Source organism: Chaetodon auriga, chromosome 20, assembly GCF_051107435.1.
Source record: "Chaetodon auriga isolate fChaAug3 chromosome 20, fChaAug3.hap1, whole genome shotgun sequence".
NCBI lineage: Eukaryota > Metazoa > Chordata > Actinopteri > Chaetodontiformes > Chaetodontidae > Chaetodon > Chaetodon auriga.
This window is the reverse complement of record NC_135093.1, coordinates 20607501-20631294: the sequence shown is the minus strand read 5'-3', so window position 1 is coordinate 20631294 and position 23794 is coordinate 20607501. Positions and strand designations below refer to the sequence as shown.

Genomic DNA, 23794 nt, shown 5'->3' with positions numbered 1-23794 from the left:
CTGCGTTAACTGCATCAATCTGGTGCACCTTTAGAGTAAAATTAATAAGCTAGATCAATGAAGAACCTTGTGCTCTCGTAAACAATACACAGCCAGTAGTCACAAGAAAGTAGACACGACAAAAACGTCACATCCACAAAGCATGGTAAATGAGAAGGACTTTAACACTGCTCACAAATGGTCAAAACACAAAATCTAGCAGAGCATACAGTGGAGCCATCAAAGAAACGGAGCAGAAGTGGTTAATTACCATCCAGTCGTTCGTAGTGGTGGGGGGGCTACTGACTGGACTGAGAGAAAAACACAATGTTAGAGCTCTTTTATGTTATTATGAGAAGTGTAAAAATATTTTTGGTTTTCATTATGAAACTGTGGCAGGACAAATTAGACTGTGGTGGGCTGCCACAATCTAGGTAATTAATGGGAAACGCTGTGCTGGAATATAAAGTTTGATGTTGTTCACATGTCCCGTTTGTTTCAGGAATGTGGTAATTGCCTACATTCTCCAAGACCCTGTCTGTCGTGTTCAAAGTTAAGGACACATGTACATCAATATTTTCCTCAGACTGTTGTACTACAGTAAAATATTAATTGGGATACTCACATGACAGATTTAAAAAGAATAGTCAAACTCAAAGGAGCGTCTGCTGGGATTTCTTGACTTGTGTAGGTCAAGCGCTAAAGATACAGATTCCTACATTACAGCCATAGCCAGCTAGTTGCATCTTTCCTGGTAAACAGCCATGCCTTTCAAGCTCCCCACCTCCACTTTGTTACGCTGGGGGTTATGATGGGGCTTTCAAGACTCTTTCTTAGATGTTATGCCCCTCCACCTCTAACCAAGTATGGGGAATGATATGGTGGTATATCCTCCTGAAACTAGTGTTAATTTTCTCAGCAATTTTTTTTTATTTAGTCTTTGTCTTACTCTGATGTCAGAGGTACTTGTTAGTTTTTATCATGAATAAATAAAATGGTAACCTGAAGGACAAATAAGCACAAGAGTTTTGTTGTAAAATACATGCCAAAGTACATCAGTTAGTAAGTTAGTAGCAATTATTAGGTGCACATCCCCACCAATCATTTCAAAGAACTCTAGGCTGAAAAAGTGGCCCTCATATGAAGTCCTGCTCCTTACTAAATACTTGTTTGCGGTGATGTTGGGTCTGATGTAACATTTCCTCCTGCAGGAGTAGCAGTATTCCTGTTGCTGAAAATAGTGGTGGGAAGGCTTGGATTCAAATACCCTGACTAGTTGTAATTTTGTGTCTGCGTGCTTCTCATTCTGTGTGTGCGAGGTGGGGAGTTCTGGGTTGTGGGGGATAAAGGAGCCTTTTCATCCTGGCTAGTCTACATGTTTTCTGTGCAGTCAAGCTCAGTAAATCAGATTAGACTTTTTGGAGAGTAGGATAGAGCTGACTGTGTGTGCACTTGTGTGTGTGTGTGTGTGTGTGTGTGTGTGTGTGTGTGTGTGTGTGTGTGTGTGTGAGAGAGAGACATGATTTACTGCAGGACAAGGCTGGGGCTGGGTCAGACAAACAGTATAACAGAGAAAAGGATGGTCATTAAGTTACTATTAAGACATCAAAGTGCTAAAGGGGCTCGTTGGGCTGGAAACATAGCTGCATCGCTGCAGAATGAAAGTAAGGATTGCGGCCTGATTGATCCAAGATTGTTGACTGTTTATATCGAGGTCACTCTCAGTAAATTAAAAAAAGGACAAGAATGCATTTTTCACTCGCAATTTATGTTCAAGCACAACAGAGACCGAGAGGTGGGCAGTAAACACATGTTTAGTAGAACACGTAATTTTGTCTTTGTCCTTGTCTTCATATTAATCTTGCCTCCCATTATTCCATACCTCGTCTCCTCTGTATTCTATATTCTGTATGTGTTTTCTGCAGCTTTCTCTGGCGCTCTATTTAAAAGGCAGATATTGCTTCTCTCTCTGCATTGGTCGTTTGCTTTCATGCCTCATGCTCATTGGCTGCCAGTGGCCTCATGTGCAGCCAGCCAGAAAGCCGCTCTGCAGCCGTTAGTGATGGGCAGATTATACAAAGCTGCACCGCTATACACATGTTCACGTTGTCTATGATCATATACTGTAATGTCCATGGACGTGCAAAAACAATCACAGACACGATTGAATATACACACACATATCACTGATACACATGTAGTCACATGTTATTACACATGGACCGCGCACAGCCTCTTCACTTCCTGACTATTCCTACTCCTCTCTGTCTCTGGCCTTGTGTATCAGCTGCTGCTTTTGACTGCACACTCAAGCCCTTCAAATATACAAACCTGTGAAGTGAAAGGCTGGACTTGCACTGACTGCTAGGATGGGAATCAAACTTCCAACCCTCCAGTACACTCCACAAGGCATCTCTAAATGCTCTTAACTCAGTGCAAATGTAAATCAGCAGTGGAACATGAATTCATTTTAGGATATTATTCTAAAAAAATCTGAATTGGGAATGACAGAAATGTCACAAGTAAGAGTGTGTGTGAGTGTGCATGGACAGTGTCCATGGCCGGTGTTCGCTGCTGCGTGCGGTAACTATAGCAACAGACTCAGCAGACAGTGAGTTTTCCAATTCCTATAATGTGTATGTTTTTCCTGACTGTGTGTGCGTGCGTGCGTGCGTGCGTGCGTGCGTGCGTGCGTGCGTGCGTGCGTGCGTGCGCACGCGCTTGTCCACGGTTTGCAGACAGACTACATCATCCCTGCTCTGGATGCATCCGGGTTATTCATGTGCTTGCTGATAGTAAAGCAGACAGATAACACTCACAGTAGGACAGAATCTATAGTTCTGTTTTTCTCTTCTCATTGTATTCCTTATCCTGCCTCTGTACTGTATATATTCTTATACCGTGATCTTGATGAATGTGGCAGCAGGGTGTCCATGTGTACATCGACTGAGTACTTCCAGCGAACCTGTCTGTTCACCATTCAAAATGAATGCACTGTGTGTATGTAAAATGAGTAACTGTAGCAACAGGGATGAAGTCAAAGCTTGTGTTGACAATCTACAGCATTGCCAGCCTAAGGAGTCTGAGCGCTGGTAGTATTCATCATTTAACTAAATTCAGTCTCTTAACTGACACCAGATTGAGGACCAGCAATGTTGTGTTTAAACCTATACTTGAAACATTACAGGACAACGGTTAAAAACTGCCCCCAGTTGGACATAATACTGAGTGTCGTCCTTCAGTGCATCATCCTCTGAACACCACAGGATGCCAACTGGAACACACAAGCTGCAGGAAGTACACTGCCCTTCTGAACTTACTGTGTATGAAATGACATAAGCAATCATCTCTCATCACAGTCGCTCTTGAACTGGATGCTTCAGGTTGTAGCTATTACTTGTTATGATTTTGACAGCAAAGCACATTAAATCATTAACATTTTAAATAGATTCATGTCCCAACAACATGAGTAATACACGTACACACACTGACACAAACTGATTGGACCAACAGGTTTAACAGGAATGTCTGTCTCCCTGTCATCATCTCCTCTTGTGCTGACAGAAAGACAGAGAGTGACATCGACAGATTGTACAGCGATAGAAGAGGCTGGATGCTGTGTTAGGAACACGCAATTAATATTTAGTAATAATTAGGATCATTTCAGCACTCACAATGAATTTAAATTGATCAAGCGCGGCATTTTCTCTTTGCAGTTGGAGTCTTCTGTGCATCAAAATCAGGTGCTCACAGCTAAACTGTTAAACCGTTCACTGGTGTTTTGACTGTGCTTAAAATGGAGGCAGTTCATAGCTTTGTTTTCTTTTTCAAATGTTCGCATACAACAAAGCTGGACAGGGGATAAGCAAGATTAACCTGAATTGTACAAGACTATCGTGGAGAAACAGAAGCAATTAACTGAAACTGTAATTATGGTCGATGGTCTTATTATAGTAGATCTTACACTGCAGTGTGTTCTCTTTGCCAGACAGTTGTGTCGTGACTGGTGCAGAACTCTGATTTTGTTTGTGTATACTTAGAAAAATAGGATGTGGTCCAGTGAGTGTTCTTCCTGCTCTGTTGACAAACATGTATTTTACACTGTTTACATGTCACATGATGATCATATTCTGAGGATGAGATCATATCATGTCATTCTTGTACAAAATAATAGTTAGAATAATTAAGAGTCTGATTATTTGCTATGCTTTGTATACATTTGTCATATTGTGTTACTTTTTGTAAAGCTCTTTTGCTTGTTACTTCTTTTATTTCCTTCTTCCCAAACAGTGGTGTAGGACACTGAGGGCAAATGCTAGCAGCTGAATTTTCATTCAGTCAGAATTATTATTGTTGTGTGAACTGCAAGTCAAATTCATCAAGGCCAGATTGCCTCCAAAGTGATCATATGACCAATTGCTGAGTCCGGCACAGTCCTCACGCCATCATCAAACTTCACGGAGATCAGTGAAGGCAAAACAGTAACACCGACCTGTTGTAACCAAATATTCTGTGGTCTAGTTCGGCTAAAAACAGAAAAGCACAGTATATGTCATTCACTTCTGAGCCTGTTTGTACCAACAACATTATTCAACCCAGTCGCCAGAATAAATGTTGGCATTGTATTTGTACTTTTTTTTTTGCCAAGGATATGTTGAAACTGCTGTATTTTCACTCCACCTGTCTCTCCTCTGCTCTACAGCTGCTCTGTGTGTGTGTGAAGGCGCTAATAATCCTGCCCGGGCAGAGGATATAAATGATGTGGAAATTTAGCGGCAGTGCTCGTGCAACTGCAAATTCATCTGACAAAGAATCAAATGTTCTTCGTCTCCTCACGTTTAAAAAAAAATTTTCCACCATAATTTCATGTATCACACTCTTTGCACTGATGGTGACATGACTGTCATCAAAATGGATTGTATAATATTGTATGTGTAAGAAGAATAGAATAATGGCTGGTTCTATGTTTTTGTGTGTGTTGTCTTCAACACCGGCCCTCTCAACATAGCCCAATAATTCCCTGTCCCTACATGGCCTGTTATTGGCCCTCAGCCATCAGGCAACAGTTCCTGTTAAATTGAGTTTTAATGGCCTGGGATAACATACAGGCTGGGCATCATGTGGAAATGTGTATACTATGCACACACTCGCATGACTGTTGTGTCTTGCTAGAATTCTGTCGCACCTTGACCGGAACTTGTCCATTTCAACTGTAGCAGCTGAAGATAGAACAGTAGAAATTCCCCAGGGCCACACTGGGTGAAAACCTAAGCAGGATGATACATTTGAAAAGCAAGCATTATTCACATTACTAACAGCAGTACAGGACAGCAGCAGAGAGGGGGACGTGTGTTGGAAAAGGAGAGTCAGAATACTGCTGTTACAGGTAAAGTGCTTTCCCTGTCAGGGAATTGGTTGTTGTGACAGCAGATGTTGAAAACAGGAGGTGAACATTTAGCTGTCCGCATATCTGTATTGTTTTATTTATATATATATTTTTTTTCCATAACCATTTTAAAAGCTACTGATCTTGGGGTTCTTACTGATAATCCACATCAATAGCAAGATGTCATTGGTGCCTTGTTTTTTATGCTTTGATTTTATCTACTGTTGTTCATAAAATGTAGGTTAAAATCAGTAGGAATGGATCTTTTCCTTTTTAAAATACCTTTGTTTATTTTTACCCAATAGCGGCTCTAGAAAGTATGCGCTTCATTCATTCATTTTATTAATTGTAGGAAAATAGTGAGGGCAGTTAATGACAGTGAAATGTAGACAGACAGTGACAGATGGAGGTTAACCTTTGTTGTTTGAAATGAATTAGAGATGAAAGGATGGCGAGGATGGTAGAGCATGTGAGAGTGATGGATTCGATCAGATGAGGGTGAAGGGAGCCGTGTCCTGGAATGACTGCTACTGATTCAACTGAAATGGACAGAGGGATCAATAATCACTGGAGATGGGTCAACTTGATGGAAACATGAATGATAGATGGAGGTAGTCGTAATGTATAGACTGCAGTAAGAGAAACAAAGGAGGACAGACCAAGGTAGCTGCCCTCTGTGCCTGCTGACTGGGACTGAACACTCAGCTGACTGCAGCAGTGCATTATGGTGGGGGGGCTGAATGAGAAGAGATGCACTCGTTGATCCCACTTCCTCTCTCTGCCTATGGAGGGAAGAGTGGGGGAGGGGAGAATTATATAGAGGGAATGAGGGAGCAGCGAGAAAGATCAGACAGGAGGGAGTGAAGATAAAATAAGGAGATGAAAGACGGCAAATGTATGCACATACACGCATTCATGCACTCACAAAAAGACACTTGCAACAGTCACTCACTGGATTACATTTCTACAGAAAATAAAAAGGCTTCTGTGACTCTCAGCAATGAAACGTTTGAACACTTCTACATTAGTGTTGACTGTGATCAAACTGAATGGAATATTATCAACTTCAGACAGTTGCTGGTGCTTCATGTGTGAATTTATTCTTGTTTTTATGCAATCAGAATTGTATTGCATATTTCAGAAGTACCCACGAGTGTTTTAAAGTGTGTGATTATATGTACATTGTCTGAGTTAATACACAGTCTTCTGTACACTTTGAAGTAATGTTGGTGAAAAGTGAAATTTGATGTAGCATGCATCTCACATGACATGGACTTACCTCCTAATATGTATAACAATGCATGCAAAAAATGCACACAGCATTTGTGACTAGTCAGTAGTGTTCCTTCATTCTGCTTGATTATTTGTGTCACATGATCTATCAGAGATGTTACTCCTCTGTGCTTTTCTTTATCTTGATCACCTTCTCTTCCCCCTCCTCTACCTCCATTTACTCTTTTAGCCCCTCATCCTCCTCATCCTTTGATTTGACCTCTTCCTTTTCGTCTTGCTTCCTGTCTTCCCCCTCCTCGTCCTCCTTCTTTTGCTTCTCCCCCTTCTTTCTCTTTTTATTACTGTTATTATGTGTTGGGAAACAGATGTTTAATGGTTTTATGCGGGTCCTGGTGTTTAAGGGTGTTGGGTATGTGTCAACCTGCAACAACACTGCACTTGTAGTTGGTTTGATTTGTTATGTTGTTTTTGAAAATTGTCTTTCTGTGTGATCTGCAGGTATATGTGGAGTTCGATGACCAGGAGTGGGAGAAGAGAGAGTGGGTGAAGGTCTATGAGGATTTCCAGCTGTTTCTACTGGAGCACCAGCTGGTCTGGGCCAAGAGGAAGGAGGGAGCAGGAGGAGGAGCAGGAGCAGGTGGAGGAGCAGGAGGCCTGCTGCAGGGGACCAAGGCCAAACACATACAGTGGCCTGCCCTGGTAAGAACTTTGTTTTCTATTTATAGACAGGACACAATAATAGAAACATTCTGCCATATGATCATGCTGCCTATGCTGTTACACATTCATCACAGTGTTCAATACAAAGTATTGAACTGTCTGCATCTAAAGACAGCGCCTCAGGATTGTTCTTCATCTTCAGTGTGTCGTTACATTTATTTGTCTTTGTGGCCTTGGATAAAAATGGTTACTGAGTGGCAGCCCTGCCACAGTTACCAACATTGTCATGGTCTCCATCAGTTCTGTTGAGCCTGTCTCAGAGATTTTGGTAAATTTCTGAGGATGTTTACAAGCTGTGTTTGGTTGTGTCTGTAGAGCTTCCAATGGCCCCAACCTTTTCCTTATGGTGAGGGAATTTGTTTTGTTGTCAGGCTTTTGCGATTCTTCCCTTTGCCACATGAGTTTGTCATTTTGTTTTGTGACTAATTCCTCTGCATCACATATTACCCCAAGTAGCCAGTTTCCACTGCAGGAACTTTTCTAGGAAACCAAGAACCATTTAAGAAACTTGGGTACTTACCTGCATTTCCACAAGAACAAGCAGAGTCTGAAGTTTCTCATCCATAGTCCCTACTCTACGCCTCGTACTTGCCGATGCCCAGGACCTATTGGGTTGAGTATGCTGTACAGAGCATTGCTGATTGGTCAATCATAAAACTGCTACAACTTGTGTACAACTTGATTTACACAGTAAAGAAAGCAGGAGTTGCTATGACAATCACTATTATTGCAAAATGTGGGCATCTTTTGTAATCTTTATGGACATTAAAAAAGTGCTTAAATGTGATTAAACTTCCTGAGAAGTCTGAAAGAGTGAGATAAAGAGTAAAGGAGAAAGAACATGAGCAAACGAGCTAGATGTAGAGTGCATGGTCCGTGAGAACAAAGACGGCCAAAGAGACAAACAAAACTTCATTTGCTCTGTGTTTCATCGTAGTTACACACTAACAAACATTGAGCAGATCATCTATGACACTACATACAAATGACTGCATTGTTCCCCTGTGTCTAGAAACCTTGTCTCAAACAACACTGTCATTCTGTTTTCTGTTCAATTTTGACTAATCTTCATGGTTCTTCAGATGTGGTGGAAGTGCAGCTAGCAATGTGTAGAAGGGCCCAAGTTTCTAGTTTAGTTTCTTGGGATCCTTAGTTCCAGGATGTATTTGGACACACCACCAGAGAGTAGACATTGCTACCAGTTTGAAAGGCAGCTAAAGGAGAATAAAGGCTCTGCATTTGATACCTGATTAAACTGGAGGAAATGGTTAAAGTGGCATTATAACCAAAGTGGTTGTAATTGGAGCACGTGGTTTACTTTGGCTTAAAATCACTTTGCATGGTTCCTGATTGAGGCCTGAATATAGTAAAAGGACTACTTGAGGAAACTGGCAGCTGAAACCACAGTTAACATGTATTTGTCTGATAGTGGTTTTAATTGGAACGGCCCGCTCTGTTGTGTCTGTGTGTGTGTGTCATTATCAGTGAAGGCATCAGCACTCTGATACTGGGACTGTTCTGTGTCTCTGTCGTCACACACACATACACACATGCTTTGGTGTGGTGGCAGTGTGGTTGCTGTGATGTTTTTGTTTTTGTTTCATACACAGATGACAGTGGCACTGAATGTGTAGGCATGCTCGTGAGGAAGCAGTGTGGATGTGTGTTGGTCTGCGGCAGTGAGCTCATATTTTTAGTCTGTGGGAGCTGAATGTTTTTGTGTCTGTCCCTGACTCAAGGATTTGGTCCATAAATGTTTGACATTGATGGCATTTAGTTTTGGACTGTGTGCATGTCTGTCTGTCTGTGTGTGTGTCTATGCCCAACAGTGGCTGAAAGTGTGTGCATGGAAATGTGATTCACTGTTTTGATTATGTAATAGCAGAGTGCACAGCGCCATCTGGCACATGCATGGGAGATAAGAGTTCAAAGACTTCCACACACACACACACACACACACACACACACACACACACACACACACACACACACACACACAGAGCATTTTTTTTTCCCTGGTTGTTTTTCTCTCTGTCTGACTACTCCTTCAGTTTTTTTCACTCATTCGTCAAATCTCTGCCCCTCTGCTGCTATTGTCATAGCAACAACATCAAAATCTAGTACACACACACACACACACACACACACACACACACACACACACACAAGCACATGCACACACACAGAGCGGACAGCAGAGCAGAGAGGCTGCGGTGGAGCCTGTGAACCAGATGAAGTGAAAGTAACATTTCACTTGACTGGACGACATCTGAAGTGAATAAAAGAGAAAGTAGAAAAGCGATATTTCCACCTGCTTTGTCCAGCCGTTGTTTTACACAACCACAGCGCTCTTGTTAAGCTAATAGCAAACTGTTACGACCAAGCTAAAATGAAAGGTATCTGTCTGATAGGTTTTTTTTAAATTGTTGCTTGAACGTTCTTTTCATTGAAAGCAACATCAAATCAATCAATGCATTCAATTAGATCAAACGATTGCTCAAAGAAAATGTCTTCCTCACTCTGAAATACTAAATCTTCATGTTGCTTTCCAGCGCTTCAGGTCTGCTCCTGGTGTTCATGCAAATTCTGGATCAGTGAATCGGCACTTTAATGAGTTTACATGGCCAGTAATGTAATTGACTAACCACTGAACAGATTACATTTACATGATTTCTGATCCTAAATGTGGAACCCCCAAACAGACTTCATCTTGTAATGGGTCAGTCTGTGTTGACAACCTACCATCTGACAATTTTTACTGTGAAGCAATTGCATGAAGAGTTGAGTTTGCATGAACATTAACATGGCCATGGAGGAATTCACTTAGGAGCAGCTCTGTGTGCTAAATTAATGCGCAAATTAGCAGGCACTACATTCTTATTCTTATCGGTTCAGTCAGAAAGAAGCTGTATCTGAAAGTGTTGCTCCTTGATAAAACTCTTATTTTAATGTTCAGAAAGTCTGATTTGCTTTCCAAAGCGTGGGCTTTGAGCACTGTTGCTGGAACACTGCTGTTGATTAGTATTATTGACACATTCTTCTAGAAACAGAAACCTCCACAGTCCGACACACAGATTAGTCCTCACACAGGCAGACACAGCAGATTGCTTGTCTAGTTATTGCATTGTTAGATAACTAAACCCCTGTGACCTCCACACACTAACATCTCTTTTTTTCCCTCTGTTTCCTCAGTTATTCCTGGTTGTTGTTGTTGTTTTCCCTTTGTTCTCTTTCTGCATCTCTCTCACATACTTTTTCAATGCGGCTTTAATTCTTGGTCTTTATGACATAAATGGTAAATGGACTGCATTTATATAGGGCTTTGTAACTTTACCATTCAAAACTTTACAACCAATAGCAAGTCAGTGTTCACACACACACACACACACACACACACACACACACACACACACACATTCATATGCTTGTAGCAGAGGCTATCATGCAAGGCGCCACCTAGTTGTCACCAGGAGTGATAACCATCCACATACACTCACACACAGATGGCACAACAGTTGAAGGATGGTGGGGGTGGTCTTTGAAGAATGGTTGAATAGTTTCTGGTGAATGGCCGCCCCTACTCCTGGTGATTGTCGTTGCACCATGTGATGAAGCTCTCTATCAGCCCTCTGTACTCCTCTGAATAAATAGAGAGCATGTTCAAATTATTCAGTGGAATCACACGTTGATATAGTGATAACTTCCATTTTGCCAAGAAAGTAGTAATTCTTGTTTTCATTATTATCTGTTGCTGTAGTAATCCATCAATTAGTTCAGCTCCACAAGTAGGTTAAAAGGTCTTTAACTCAAGAGCCATGGTGTGACAATAAATAGATGCATCTCCAACTGCTGTGCATCCACTGAGCTCGGTGTGTAATCACCCGTTTTAGTCACTGTGGGGAATCCCACAAAGAAGCATCTTATGTTAGTTCTCCTCCTTAATAGCAAATTAGCTGTGAAGAACAAAGACACAGTTAAGCTGCCTGATCACAGCAGAATGGAAAAACACAGAAATGGAAAGGAAGGACTGAAAGAAATAAGTAATGTCTGAACTGAAATGTAGCAGAACTTGCTCCTGGTCCACTATGGCGGGATTGATCAGCATGTTAGTGATGCTAATGACAGCAGCAGCAGTTGTGGTAGTGGTGCAGGTATTAATAGATCATGTAATGCTGGTAGTAGTGACAGCTGCATCAGTAGTAGCTATAGGTGGAGCAGCAGGAGGATGCAGTAATCTGATAACCAGTATTGGAATTGGAAAAGATCCAGACAAAGTACCAGCTACACATTGTAAGGAGGATATTAAAGTTACTATAAACAAGCGTCTGTCAGTCACGTCTGCAGTGTTGAATAGCACCATAAGGGTTGATTGTAGCTACTGTTCATAAGGAAAGTATGCGGAATGAAAACAGCTGAACTCATTTGTTCAGATACTTAAAATATTGTAGTTCAAACCATGAACAGGTCTCTACTCTGTCAATGTGCTGAAATACGACATCCATTCACACATACAGACATATAGTATTAGTTTGCAGTTTAACCTATGTCGCATTGTCTTTGGACTGTGGGAGAAACCAGAGCAGACATGGGGAACACGTGCAGACATCTCAGACTAAATCTGTGACAGTCACAGCTCATTCAATAATGTTGTCTCTGTATCACCTGATATGGTAGGTCTTATCTCCTCATTTTCGTAGCTGATAATATATTGACTGACTGTTTTCCTTGTCTCCTCCACTGTTAGAAGCCTAGTTAACACTGATTTGTCTGTACTCTGCTTTCCCAGTATTGAAAGACAAATGGTCACAGTAGCCAAACCTCACGGCTCCTGTGGGAGCTGTCCCTGACTGGCTGCCTGGCAGATGTTGATAGAGTGTTAAAATTATACAGTTATTGATCTGTAAATTCAATTATGAACTGGTTAAAAATAGCCATAACATGTTGGATTTCAAAATCCAAACCATGTCCACATGATAAAAGTGGTACCCCTCCTCCGGCTCTGTATTTACACTTTCACTCATGTTTTGTTGTCAGTCTCTTTTTCTGTGCCTGTTTGCAAACCATCTTTGAGGAGCATTACCACCACCAACTGTTGCTCTCACATCACGTGAAAATGTGGCTGTCCTGCTACCTGTATTACGTTACCTTGTGAGGCAGCTTAATTCATGAGATCATTAGCTCATGTGACAATTGTGATGTCACATATGGATCCAGCCCTGATTCGCTACATAGCCTGCCCTGAATATATAGCAAAGGCACCAAGGGATAGCTCCCTTGGTGGACACAGTATTCCCTAAATCTCTACTGGTGGACACGTTTCCACGGTTGCCCGGTATTCTGTATACCATCTGTATATGCCCCAAACCTATGCTGAACATACATTGTATGGAAGGGGCTGTAGAAAAGTTGTCATTCAACCCACTTTGCATCCATCTCCACTGGAATTTCCCCTCGCGGGACAAATAAAGGAATATTGAATTGAATCAATCAGTTAACACTCTCTGATTGGCTGAGCACCATTGCTCTACAGATACACTTTGACCAACCAGTGGGCTTCCCATAGGCATCTCCTCATCTCACAAACAGGGACAGAATCCTACCTACTAACTTACTAGGGATGTTCCCAATGGCTAATGTCCTTGATGACTAGTTGACGAGTCTAAAAGGAAGAAAACACTCAGAAACAAACAGGTGAATTTGAGCATAGTTTAATTTATAAGGCTAAACATAGTCTGAAAAAATATTCCGTATATTATAAGAGCCGTATGAGATCAAGAACCGTTAATCATTCTTCAATAACAAAATCGTATTTTAAATGCTGTTGAAATGTGTGGCACTTTACGCTATGTATTGTGAATATTGCACATTATCCTGTAATTTAAATGTCTACATTAATGAAATAACACAGTGGACTCTGTTTAGTGATCATGAAGTACTGGATCCAATTGATCACTATTATTATAACCAATTTTATTTCTTCATATTCTGTACATAGTCTATCGTTCTGCTTCCCCAGTCCAGCAGGTGGTGGTGAAACTTAATGAAACAATATGGCTGCACTTGATCTGAATGGCTTCCCTGCTCTGAATAATAGAACACACTACACATAAAAAATGCTCCTTTAAATATTGAAAAAGTGAAATTAATACAAGCAATTTGTACTTTGCATTCATAGCAATTTCTGCCTCGATGACTTTGTATTTCCCGTGATGATTTCAGTGGTCACGAGCCTCAGGTAGCCAACCAGAAGCAAACAGTTTACCACAGGGCGAAGTACAATATCATGGAATTTCATGAAAAAATTGAATTTCCTTAGTTTAATTTTTGAAAAAGTACTTTACTTTTAGACTAGTATGGTAGAATTTAAAGTTTTTTAATAACACCAATATGGTAGAGTTCAGTACTGTATATACATAAATGTACCCGTCATCATAAGCATCAGTTTTCATACCATGATATACTGTCAAACAGTATGCTGCTGCAATTCCCAGTCTTGACTTATGTGTGTATTTGTGTGAAGGCAGTGTTTTATTCTGTATGTATGTGTGCATGTACCATACAGTGTTTATCAATGTTTGAACGTGTGCACATGTGAGGCACCTTCCTCCTGTCCCTTCCTCTGTGTGTTCGTATAATGACAGGTGGTGTCAGGTGAGGTGAGGTAAGGTTGCAATGTCACTTATCTCTCCTGTAGCATAGTCTTAGCTCTGTTTGCTAATGGAAACTACCCATTTCATTAGACACGCACACACACACACAGGTGATGTGACCTTCCCTTTCAGACTAAAGTCATCTGTTTAAGTATGTCAGTGAAGCTGTGTGTGTGTGTGTGTGTGTGTGTGTGTGTGTGTGTGTGTGTGTGTGTGTGTACTACAGCTGTTCTCTGTTCTAATGTGTGTCTTTTGAGAGAGACAAAGAGAGAGATCGTTTGCAGTCACGTGATGTTAAATTCAGACGGAGGGCTGGAAGTGAAAACTGCAATGGACGAGATGAAGGAAAATTCTTACTGGGCTAGTTAAGATGAAATTACGAGAAAGGTATAAACAGAAAATCAGAACATGTGTTGGATGAGACCCTTACGTTATGAAGAGGAGCAAAGCTGAACTGAAAGTTTTGCTGCTATTGAGGCAGTAGATATAACAACTGCCTACTTATTCAGATACCGTTCTGCTCTAGAAAACAAATGAAAGTATCCAAAATTATGGAGGCAAACAACTTTGTTGTTGGGTCCACGACCAGTATACCAAAGTGACTCTGGGATGACTGTTGTTTTGTTTTTTCAAAGCTGCGTAGTTTTTATTTTCCTGTGGATTAATGGAGCAGCAAATGTTCAGTGCCGCAGTGCTAAATGTTGATGTTTAGTTTACAGTTGTTTGCTAGGCTAACCACTGTCGTAAAGGTCTGCTGAAACGCCACTAAAGACATGTATCACCTCTAAACAAGACAGGGCGCGTTATTTGATTTCACCTGTCTTATGTGAAACTGTTGCCTGTAGCTATAACTGTAAATCTATCTAATAGCTAATATTACACCATGTCCACCATTATCCGACAGACAGTTAACAAGCCATTTTTTCCCGACTTTTTCCTGTCTATTTCTTGCATTTTTCACCCATATGAGGAACAACTTTTGGTACTCAATTAAAGCCCCTTGTGGTTTCTTGGTTTGATCGATCTGCACAACCGCAAAGGACGCAAAACATCAGTGTTTTGAGTGTGTGTTACAGTGCTTCCTATGCAGAAAATCACTTCTGCAGTTTGTGCCACAACAAAAGAGTGACGTGACGTCATGTGTAAACAACCTATTGGCAGTCAATGAGAAGTGTTGTGTAAATTGGAGTCCAAGAAAAGTAGTATGTGGCATGGTGATGTATGTGGGATGTGTGTGTGTGTCTGTGAGACAGATGATCCTTGTTGTGTAAAGAGCTTCTGCTTTAATGGCAGCAGTCACATGAGACAGGACCTGCCCCAGGCTGTATGTCTGGGTTGGGTCTGTTGTTATTGTTGTAAAGTTCCCAGTGACTCTTATAACTCACAAAGACAGCCCCCCAAGCCCTAACCACCCCACCCCCACCCCCCTCCACAGACACACTAGGTTTTAATTTAGCCCTCTTGTGTTTACCCTGCTCTGTGTTTCTATGGTTTGTGTTGCTTTTCCATTGGTTTCCCATAGATACAACTGAACTATACTGTCTGCCTTTTCTCTGTTGTTTCCCCAATCAAAAACATATGTAATCTGGTGACATTTTTTCTGCAGGAACTTATAGTTGCCTATTTCAGTGGTTGTATCCATGTGCTTAAATGTAGCATGCTTTGTGTGTCATGTTACTGGTGACATGGTAACATATACAGTACAGTATTATGTGTTCAGTGTGTAGCCTAGTACTACACATCTGTCTCCTCTTAACGTGACATCTATCAGTGATGAGCACAATGTAACACAGACCAAAGAGGAACTACCGACCTCTGACACTAAACCAGAGATTGTGTGAATTACCTATTGATGATTAGTATTGATCATTATAAATCTTTGCCAGCCAAAAACTGCTTGTAAGATTGTAGCTGCTCACAGGTTAACAAAAACACTCTAAGTTAATGTGTATTTGTGGATGCTTTCTGCTGAGTCCAGAGAAAACTGACCTTTAACTGACATTCATATATATATATGGGTATATGTATGTATGTATGTATGTATGTATATGTATATGTATATGTATATGTATATGTATATGTATATATGTGTGTGTGTGTGTGTGTGTGTGTGTGTGTGCAGCAACACATCAGTCAAGCATGCCAACCTATGCTTTGTTTACTACATGCACAGTATATGATCATACCCCCACACACGTTGAAACACCTGGACAACACACACACACGCACACACACACACTGGTCATCTGACTATCACTGCCCTGCCTTCCTCTTCCTTGTTGTTATTCATCAGAGAGGAAGTCCTCACTCCTCCCCATTCACTTTGCTGTGCATGTGTGTGTGTGCCTGTGTGAGTGTGTGCACACGTGTGTGGAGGAAATAAGTCTTGTGGGTTTCCTGTCTGCCAAGGGACTGATAAGGTGTTATGGGAGGCAAGATTTGCTGTTGCTTTTTAAATTTTTTTTTTTATTTTTTATTTTTTTTACTGTCTTCACTCGTCATTTTTTTCTTTCAGTTCTGTGTCATATAGCAGTGATGGAAATGCTTCAACTTTAAGTGTTGAGATATTTCTTTGTGAAATTGATGTTGTCTATTGTGTTCTTGTTGGCCCAAAGGAGACCTTAAAAAGTTGCTGTCTCAGTCTACTTGCCTAACTCCTTATGTTCTCTATAGGTTATTTTACATGGAGATGTACTTTGTAGCTGATTGAGTGAGATGCAAAACAGTGAAGTTGTGGACAGCTGAATAATGAGCTGAAACTAACTTATATGCTTTGTAAAGTGCAGGGGAGCTGCAGATTTGCATCATCACTATGAGTGACCCCTTTCACTTTGTCAGTTGATACAAAATTATTTTGATTACAGCTGCTTTCAGGAATCCTAGATTTTAGCATATTTGGAGCTGGTTCCAGTCCCAAACTACTGTAAGTCTCAGTACCCGATGCAATGCTTAAATTGAGATCATTTTTGGCTAATGTGACCCCAGGCTATTAACCAGGGCTATTATTACTTCTTCTGCCACTTCAGACTGATGACAGGAAGGGGCATGTTTGGTGAATTGCATCATCATCTTTGTGATTGTGATCTCTTTAAAAGACGAATCTTCCAAACTTCTAAAATTGGTGGACAGATTACTCCTGTATGTATTATTTCAGTCAGTGGAACTTAAAATACGCTTTTGATAACCGTCTGCCTAGTCTGCGGTCTCCACAGTTTTCAGCCGCAGGTTCAGTGTTGATGTGGACAGAGTGTGTGTTTCTCTTTATCTGTAACAGTGCTGCTTAAGTAACTGAATCACTTCTGCAAATGATTGAACCAGGCTGTATCACACGGGGGGGTTACCACAGTGCTGCACATGCGGATTGGCCAAACCCCCAGTGAGCGAACATAGCACAAACACTGCAGAGTTAGCCATAGATGGTTCCTGCTAAATTTGGTTTATCAGCCACTTTCTCTCTCTCTTACACACACGCACGCACGCACGCACGCACGCGCGTGCATGCATACACAGAGTGACTGAGCCTCTCGCCCATTCTCTCTGTCTCCTCTCTCACCACTTTGTTCTCCTCGCCAATTTGTGTGTGATGTGGCCTGTGATGACACATCTTCTTCGTACACACACACACACACACACACACACACACACACACACACACAAACAAATACACACTCCTACACACTCACTTATACACACCATTTCACCTTTTATGTGAAGACAGCTGCCCAAATCCAGGATGTGATATAATAATTTGATGTAACATAGAGCTTTAGTGTATGTGCAATGGTAGTAAATAATACAACTTCTAAAAAAATATAATATTAGTTATTATGTTCAGCAGGCTGCTTTTAGTGAAGTGCTGAATGCAGGTCAGTCAAGTTACCTGTACAGTTTACGGTGGTATAAGGAAAATGAATGTGATTCTAATACACATTTCCAGACAGGATCCTTCTCTCTGTAATTTCCTCCTATTGGCAAAATCCATGTAAGTCCAAAAAATATCATCCTTATACCTGTATTAAACTGGAGCTTGATTGTTAATTAACTGTCAAGTTTTAGGTTTTCATTGGGTATCATTTTCTTGAATTGTTGACTCACTGGCTCGCTTCTTCAACATATAACAGTTACTTTACAGTATAATGTTTCAATACAAAAGTTTTCTTTTATGTTATAGTGATATCGCTGTTTTTCCTGAGCTCAGTCATTGTGTGATTTGATGTTATGTGTTTACATGAGTCGGCATATTAGTTTTTCTGTGACTTGCATCCTTTGTTGATGACTGTGACAAGTTGTTGAGTTGATGTATTTGACAGAAGAGAAACATGACATCAACTGCAGACACAGTGTCACAGTATTATGGACAAGACTTGATACTGTTGTTTCTCAGTCAGCTGATTTGCAGTGTATTTCAGTTATTTCAAGTTTACTGTTTGTCTAATTTTGTGATTTGATGTTATGCTGCATGATTTGCTGTTACATTGTAGTCGTGAAGTGTACATTACACTTAATTGTTATTCTTTACTAAAAGTAGGATGTTTAGCATGACTTCCTCTTTCTGTCAGCTGCTGTGTGTTTGCATGTATCTGGGGATGAAAAGAGACTAGTAGTCTTGCCCGGAGAAGTTTCTCACCAATGTTGAATGTAATGTAATTTAACATGTAAAGAAATGTTTGCAATCATTTTTGTGACTGCTTGTCTGATGTCAGACTCAAGTGTTAATAGTTGAAACTAATCTTGATCACAGTTAGCAATTTATAGACTTTATTTTAACATTAAAATATGACAATAACACCTAAGTTGTTCACATTAAAAAAGAAGCAATCTTTCTTTTTTCAATCATTTTGTGGAAAAGTCAAACATTCAGGTTACAGTTTCAATGAACTCGGTTCTGTTTTTCAGTGCACCCACTCTTGATTGTTGATTGCACCCTTGGTTTTGGTCATGATGCCCCAATAAATCTATTTATTTAAGGCCAAAGTGACCTTGCCTTACAAATGACTCCAGGCCTCCAAGCATTAGGTATTTACCAGGGTGAGCCATCATTTTTAATGTTAGCCAGTGTCAGCCATTCATCCTTTTAGGCTACCCCAAGCACCCATTTTGTAACCGCATGAACAGACGCACATCAGAATCCAGATGGCGACTGTCTTGAATGCAGTCTCTGACATGGCCGCACACCTACAGCTATGACTTTGACGAGTTCGCCTCCAACTCCCATACCCCAAGTCTATATGTTTCTGCCATTAGTTTTGATATAGAACCTACGCTAGCAAACGTTAGGGCTTTGCTACATCAGTACATTTGCCATTTTATGCCTTTGTTAAAGCTAGTCTGTCATTCTGTCATTCTGAACTGTCATTCAAGCTGTGTGCGCATAGTTACTCAGAAGAGCTTTAACTGCTCTCCTTTCTGGTACCAACATACATATTAACAAACTTACTCTACGTCGTTCAACAATGGGCTGTTCCCAGGTTATTGAATAGTCATGTTGTATTGGATGCCTGTGCTGTTGGAGAAAAGTCACCTGCAGCGTCCTTCTTATCAAAGCGAGTGGTTTGGTTGGCTACATGTAAACATCAAGATAACAGCAGATACATTCAGCAATAGTAGGCTAGGCAGTGAGCCAGTGTGCTATCAAGTGATCTCATCAGTACCTTCATTAGGAAAAGGAGTGAATTGTATTAAACAGAAAAGGGAAAATTATAGATAATTAACATGCGACAAAAGTGCATTCCCCAAAAATGAGAATGTTGTAACTTTTCTAAGTTTTATTATTCCAAAAAGAAACTTTACTTAAGACTTAAAACTTGATTTGGACTTGCTTACACTACTTGCAAAAAAACAGCTGTATGTTCAATAGGAACCTCGCTCCTTTGTCTCCCCAGTGTGACTCCGTTACTGAGGCGGAATGCCAGCATTACATAACAGCAGAGGAAATTATGAGCGCTGTTCCATGACTTTTTGGCACACATGTATATAACATGAGCATGTTTAACAAAACATACAGTCGACCATAACTGCTCTTGTTTGGACATTGAGTCTAATTAAGGCTTTTGATTGAGGTATTTGTTTGTTTGTTGGGATGCAGGGTTTCATCTTGTCATTAAAAAAAGAAAAAAAAATTCATGCCTTGGCAGTATTATCTTCTTTCTCCCTGTTTGGCCAAAAACCCTGTTTTTTAATCAGTCATTGGCAGCCTGTACCTGGTGTTGGTGTTATGATTCATCAGCATAGCTCTGCTCTGGCCTCGCTCAGCTTTGACAAGGGATCAGATCTCATCTGACACCACAGAGAACTTCAGCAGAGAGGAAGACTGACACAGACAGAGAGACAGACAGAGAGAGAGACTATAGTTGCATCTCTGATCCAGATATTACATCATCTCTGTCTCCCAGCGGGCACAGTGTACTGTGTGAAGTCATTAAAGACACTCACTGCAGACTCCCATCAAAGACACAAAGTGGATTCAGTGACCAGACGACACCCAAGGGCAGAAAGAGAGAGTGTGTGAAAGTGAACAAAGGGAATGAGAGAGTGTGTTGGCCATGCTGCATCATACCGTCGTAGGGACTGAATGAAGAGATGCAGAGTATAAATAAACATACCCAGGTCTTAATACAGATGTTCATCAGCCTTTCTTTCATGTGACATTTTTGCTGTCAGTTGCTGTAAATAGTCCAAAGTTGCCAAATACATGGTTTGTCTCCTGCATTATTGGAACTGGCTTGGCCAAAGTGTGTGGGTGAGGGAGCACATTTTGGCAGGTTCACAAGACCAGAAAGATACTTCTGTATTAAAACGAACTTCTGCATTTCTTTATACTCCTCAGAGTGAAAAGACTTGTCCAGACCAGTCGCATATGCCAGTATATAACCATCAATCTGTAACATCATGGTAACCATCACAGGTGACTGATTAACCTCTCAATCAAGAGCTGACATGCTTCATTCATGGATTCGTGGATTTGTCAGTCCACAAAAATTGATTCATTGCTTTTTGTTGTTATTTTCAGATTCTCAGTTGTAGAGATTCATTGCTTAACTTTGCGTGGTGTAATTGTAATTGTGATGTCTTTGGGCTTTCAGTTGTTTTGCAAATTGAATATGTCACCTTGGGATTCAGGAAATTGTGACAGGCATTTTTCACCATTTTCTGGTGGCAATTAATGAAAGAGACTGTTTCATTATTAAAGTTAACCATTGAGACCCTGACGAAAAAACATTTTGGCTTTTGCTTTGGGCTAGTATTTAGGACTTTAGAGTAACCAACAGTGTTGTCTGTAAGAGGAACTGTATCTTACCTCAACCACAATGGTGACCACTTTGTACTGTACTGTGAAGGGTGTTTGGTTGTGTGCAACTTAACAGCATTTGTCCTACACTGAATTTCTGCAATGGTGGAGAAAATGATCAATACAATATTAGAGAAAATATTCCATAAACTATGATTGAAGATTTAATCCACATAGCCTACCTCTACGTACATGTATTGCCCATTGGAAACTGAATAGAATGGGGAGATCATCCCTGCTGTAAATGGAAACGGACTGCTGAACCAACTGATAGGCCACATGATCATGTGTCTGTCTGCCACCTCTGTAGTGAAGGCAAGTGGTGCAGAGCCAGCATTCAAACTAATGGGACACGCTGCTGGCTGACACACACACACACACACACACACACACACACACACACACACACACACACACACACACACACACAAACTTTCATGCTGTGTTCTGGCTGAGTGCCCGTGTGTTGCTACACAACAACATTATCTGGCAGAGCTCTACTCTGTCCTAATTTCAGATGGAGACAGACAGACAGACGGAGAGACAGGGAGGGGAGAGAGAGAGAAGCTGTAATTTCATAGATCTTGTTTATGTTGATAACTGAAGGTTATATCTTATGTGTGTGTGTGTGTGTGTGTGTGCGCGCATGCTAGCATGCGTGCGTGTGCATGTTTGAGCGTGTGTGTATTGTATTTTTTAGAATAAATTCCTGAGGACCTTTATCTGTAGCTGCTGCCAGCATGGAGGATTTGATGCAAGTATTCCTGAAGAAATCCTATAAATATCTTCTCAAAACAAACCTCCCAGTCCTTACGGTTTGTGATTCATAAGCTTGTGTCATTGTCTCTGTTGAGTACTTTCTACTCTTTTTCCCCACAGAGTATCATAGTAAAATTACCACTGAGATAAAGTGATGAAGTGATTCATGTCAGTCAGGTGACTTTCCAGCAGCAACATAGTTATTCACTTCTGATAAATGTGTTGCACAGATTGATTGATCAGATTGCTGGCATTATTCAGTGTTGCACTTACATTGAAGATGTTAAGGGTAGACAGAAGAGTTTTCGGTTTCGGTTCATTTTACTTTAAGTAGCCCGACAGCTATCAACCACCAACTAACCTCTTCATTTGGAGCTGAGGATCACGCTGGATTGCATCTCCTGGTTAGTTGTGTCCTGGAAGATTTCAATGTCCTGGGCAAATGGGAGAAATTCCAGTCAAATATCTCTTTTTATGGACCTTAATTTCCCATGTTTTTGTGTCAAAGTGACTAATCGAGACAACAATTTTTGAAATTGGTCCTTCATTTAGCGAGAGTGCGACAACCCTCACCCACAGAACAAACTGCAGTGTAATCCCTCTGGACGTTTGCACACCATCATTGTTCGTCCACTAAAGCGGTTTGTTTTTGTGTCTGACAGGCTCAGATTGTTATTCTAAGTGTCTTTACAACATTATGGAAATGATCCTTACAGACCATATCTTTGCTTTCAGCAGTGTTTTTGTTCAAAAAGGCATTTTGTTCAAAGACGTGATGATGCTTCCACCACATCATTGACAGCCAATAGTTAGTAACTGTGCAAAAAAAAAACCTTTTGTAGTCAGAATGAATGAAACTGCATGATTAGAACAGTCCTGGACAGTCTTTTGTCATGAATGTCATGTTCAAGGATGATAAAAGAGTGAGCACAAGTAAATCCAAATCTGACAGACTTGTTTTGGAAACTTCAGACTTCTGCAACAATCTGATAAACATGCAAATTGTTTTGAGGGTGACACTGTATTCTGTGGTGGTGTTTAGGTTGATCTCTGTCTGTGAAATGCTTTTTAGAAGGCTGCAGGCTCAGAGACTAATATAGCAGTCTATGTTGGTGTGCATGAGGTGTTGTCATCCTTCTCTCACATCGCATGTGCTGCTGTTGAAAGTGACAGAGCAGCGGGAAGGGTGGGTATATGGTGAAAGACTGAGAAATGGAAACTGTATAGAGCAATGTCATATTTAGATAGATACATATCAGCATGAAAATGGTCATTGTTTCCCATCTCTGATGTGATGGATTTGCTTTTTGAGTTTGAAAATGGCGATTGCCTAAAAGCTGATTCAGAGTGTTTTCCACCAAAAGACAACAGTTCTCTGGGACACACCTAACACACGTTTAGTTGTAAATGAAATGAAAAGGTCTAATCTGATGATGATCTTCGTGAACCAAGGCAGAGGGTGTGTAGTGCAGTCAAGGGTGCTGTGGCTGGTGCTTTAGGTATTTCTTGGATAGAGGTGTGCTGTGCACTTGTTCTTGGTTCTATTTAGTTACACCACTGACAGTGTTTGGATATTTAATGGAAGTCATCTGCCTCTGTTAGAATTCCAATGGGGCTTAGCTCTGACCAGCATTTAGTGGTTTACAGTACAAGTAACATGCGTGCGTGCGTGCGTACGTACCTGTTTTACAGAAAAGTGCAACACCGCCCTCATACTCATCATACTTACTCTACTTCCAAAATGATATATTGGTAATGTAGTTGAAATGAATTGCATTG

General features: G+C 40.8%; 1 protein-coding gene across 2 annotated transcripts in view; it reads left to right on the top strand.

Annotated features, from left to right (window-relative positions):
- The window catches only part of jmjd1cb (jumonji domain containing 1Cb), a 134430-nt gene that overhangs the window by 45766 nt on the left and 64870 nt on the right, over window positions 1-23794 (top strand). For both annotated transcript variants that reach the window (XM_076759360.1, XM_076759359.1), the window contains exon 2: window positions 7097-7297. In XM_076759360.1, the coding sequence (XP_076615475.1) occupies window positions 7097-7297 (201 nt within the window). The remainder of the gene's footprint in view (window positions 1-7096; window positions 7298-23794) is intronic.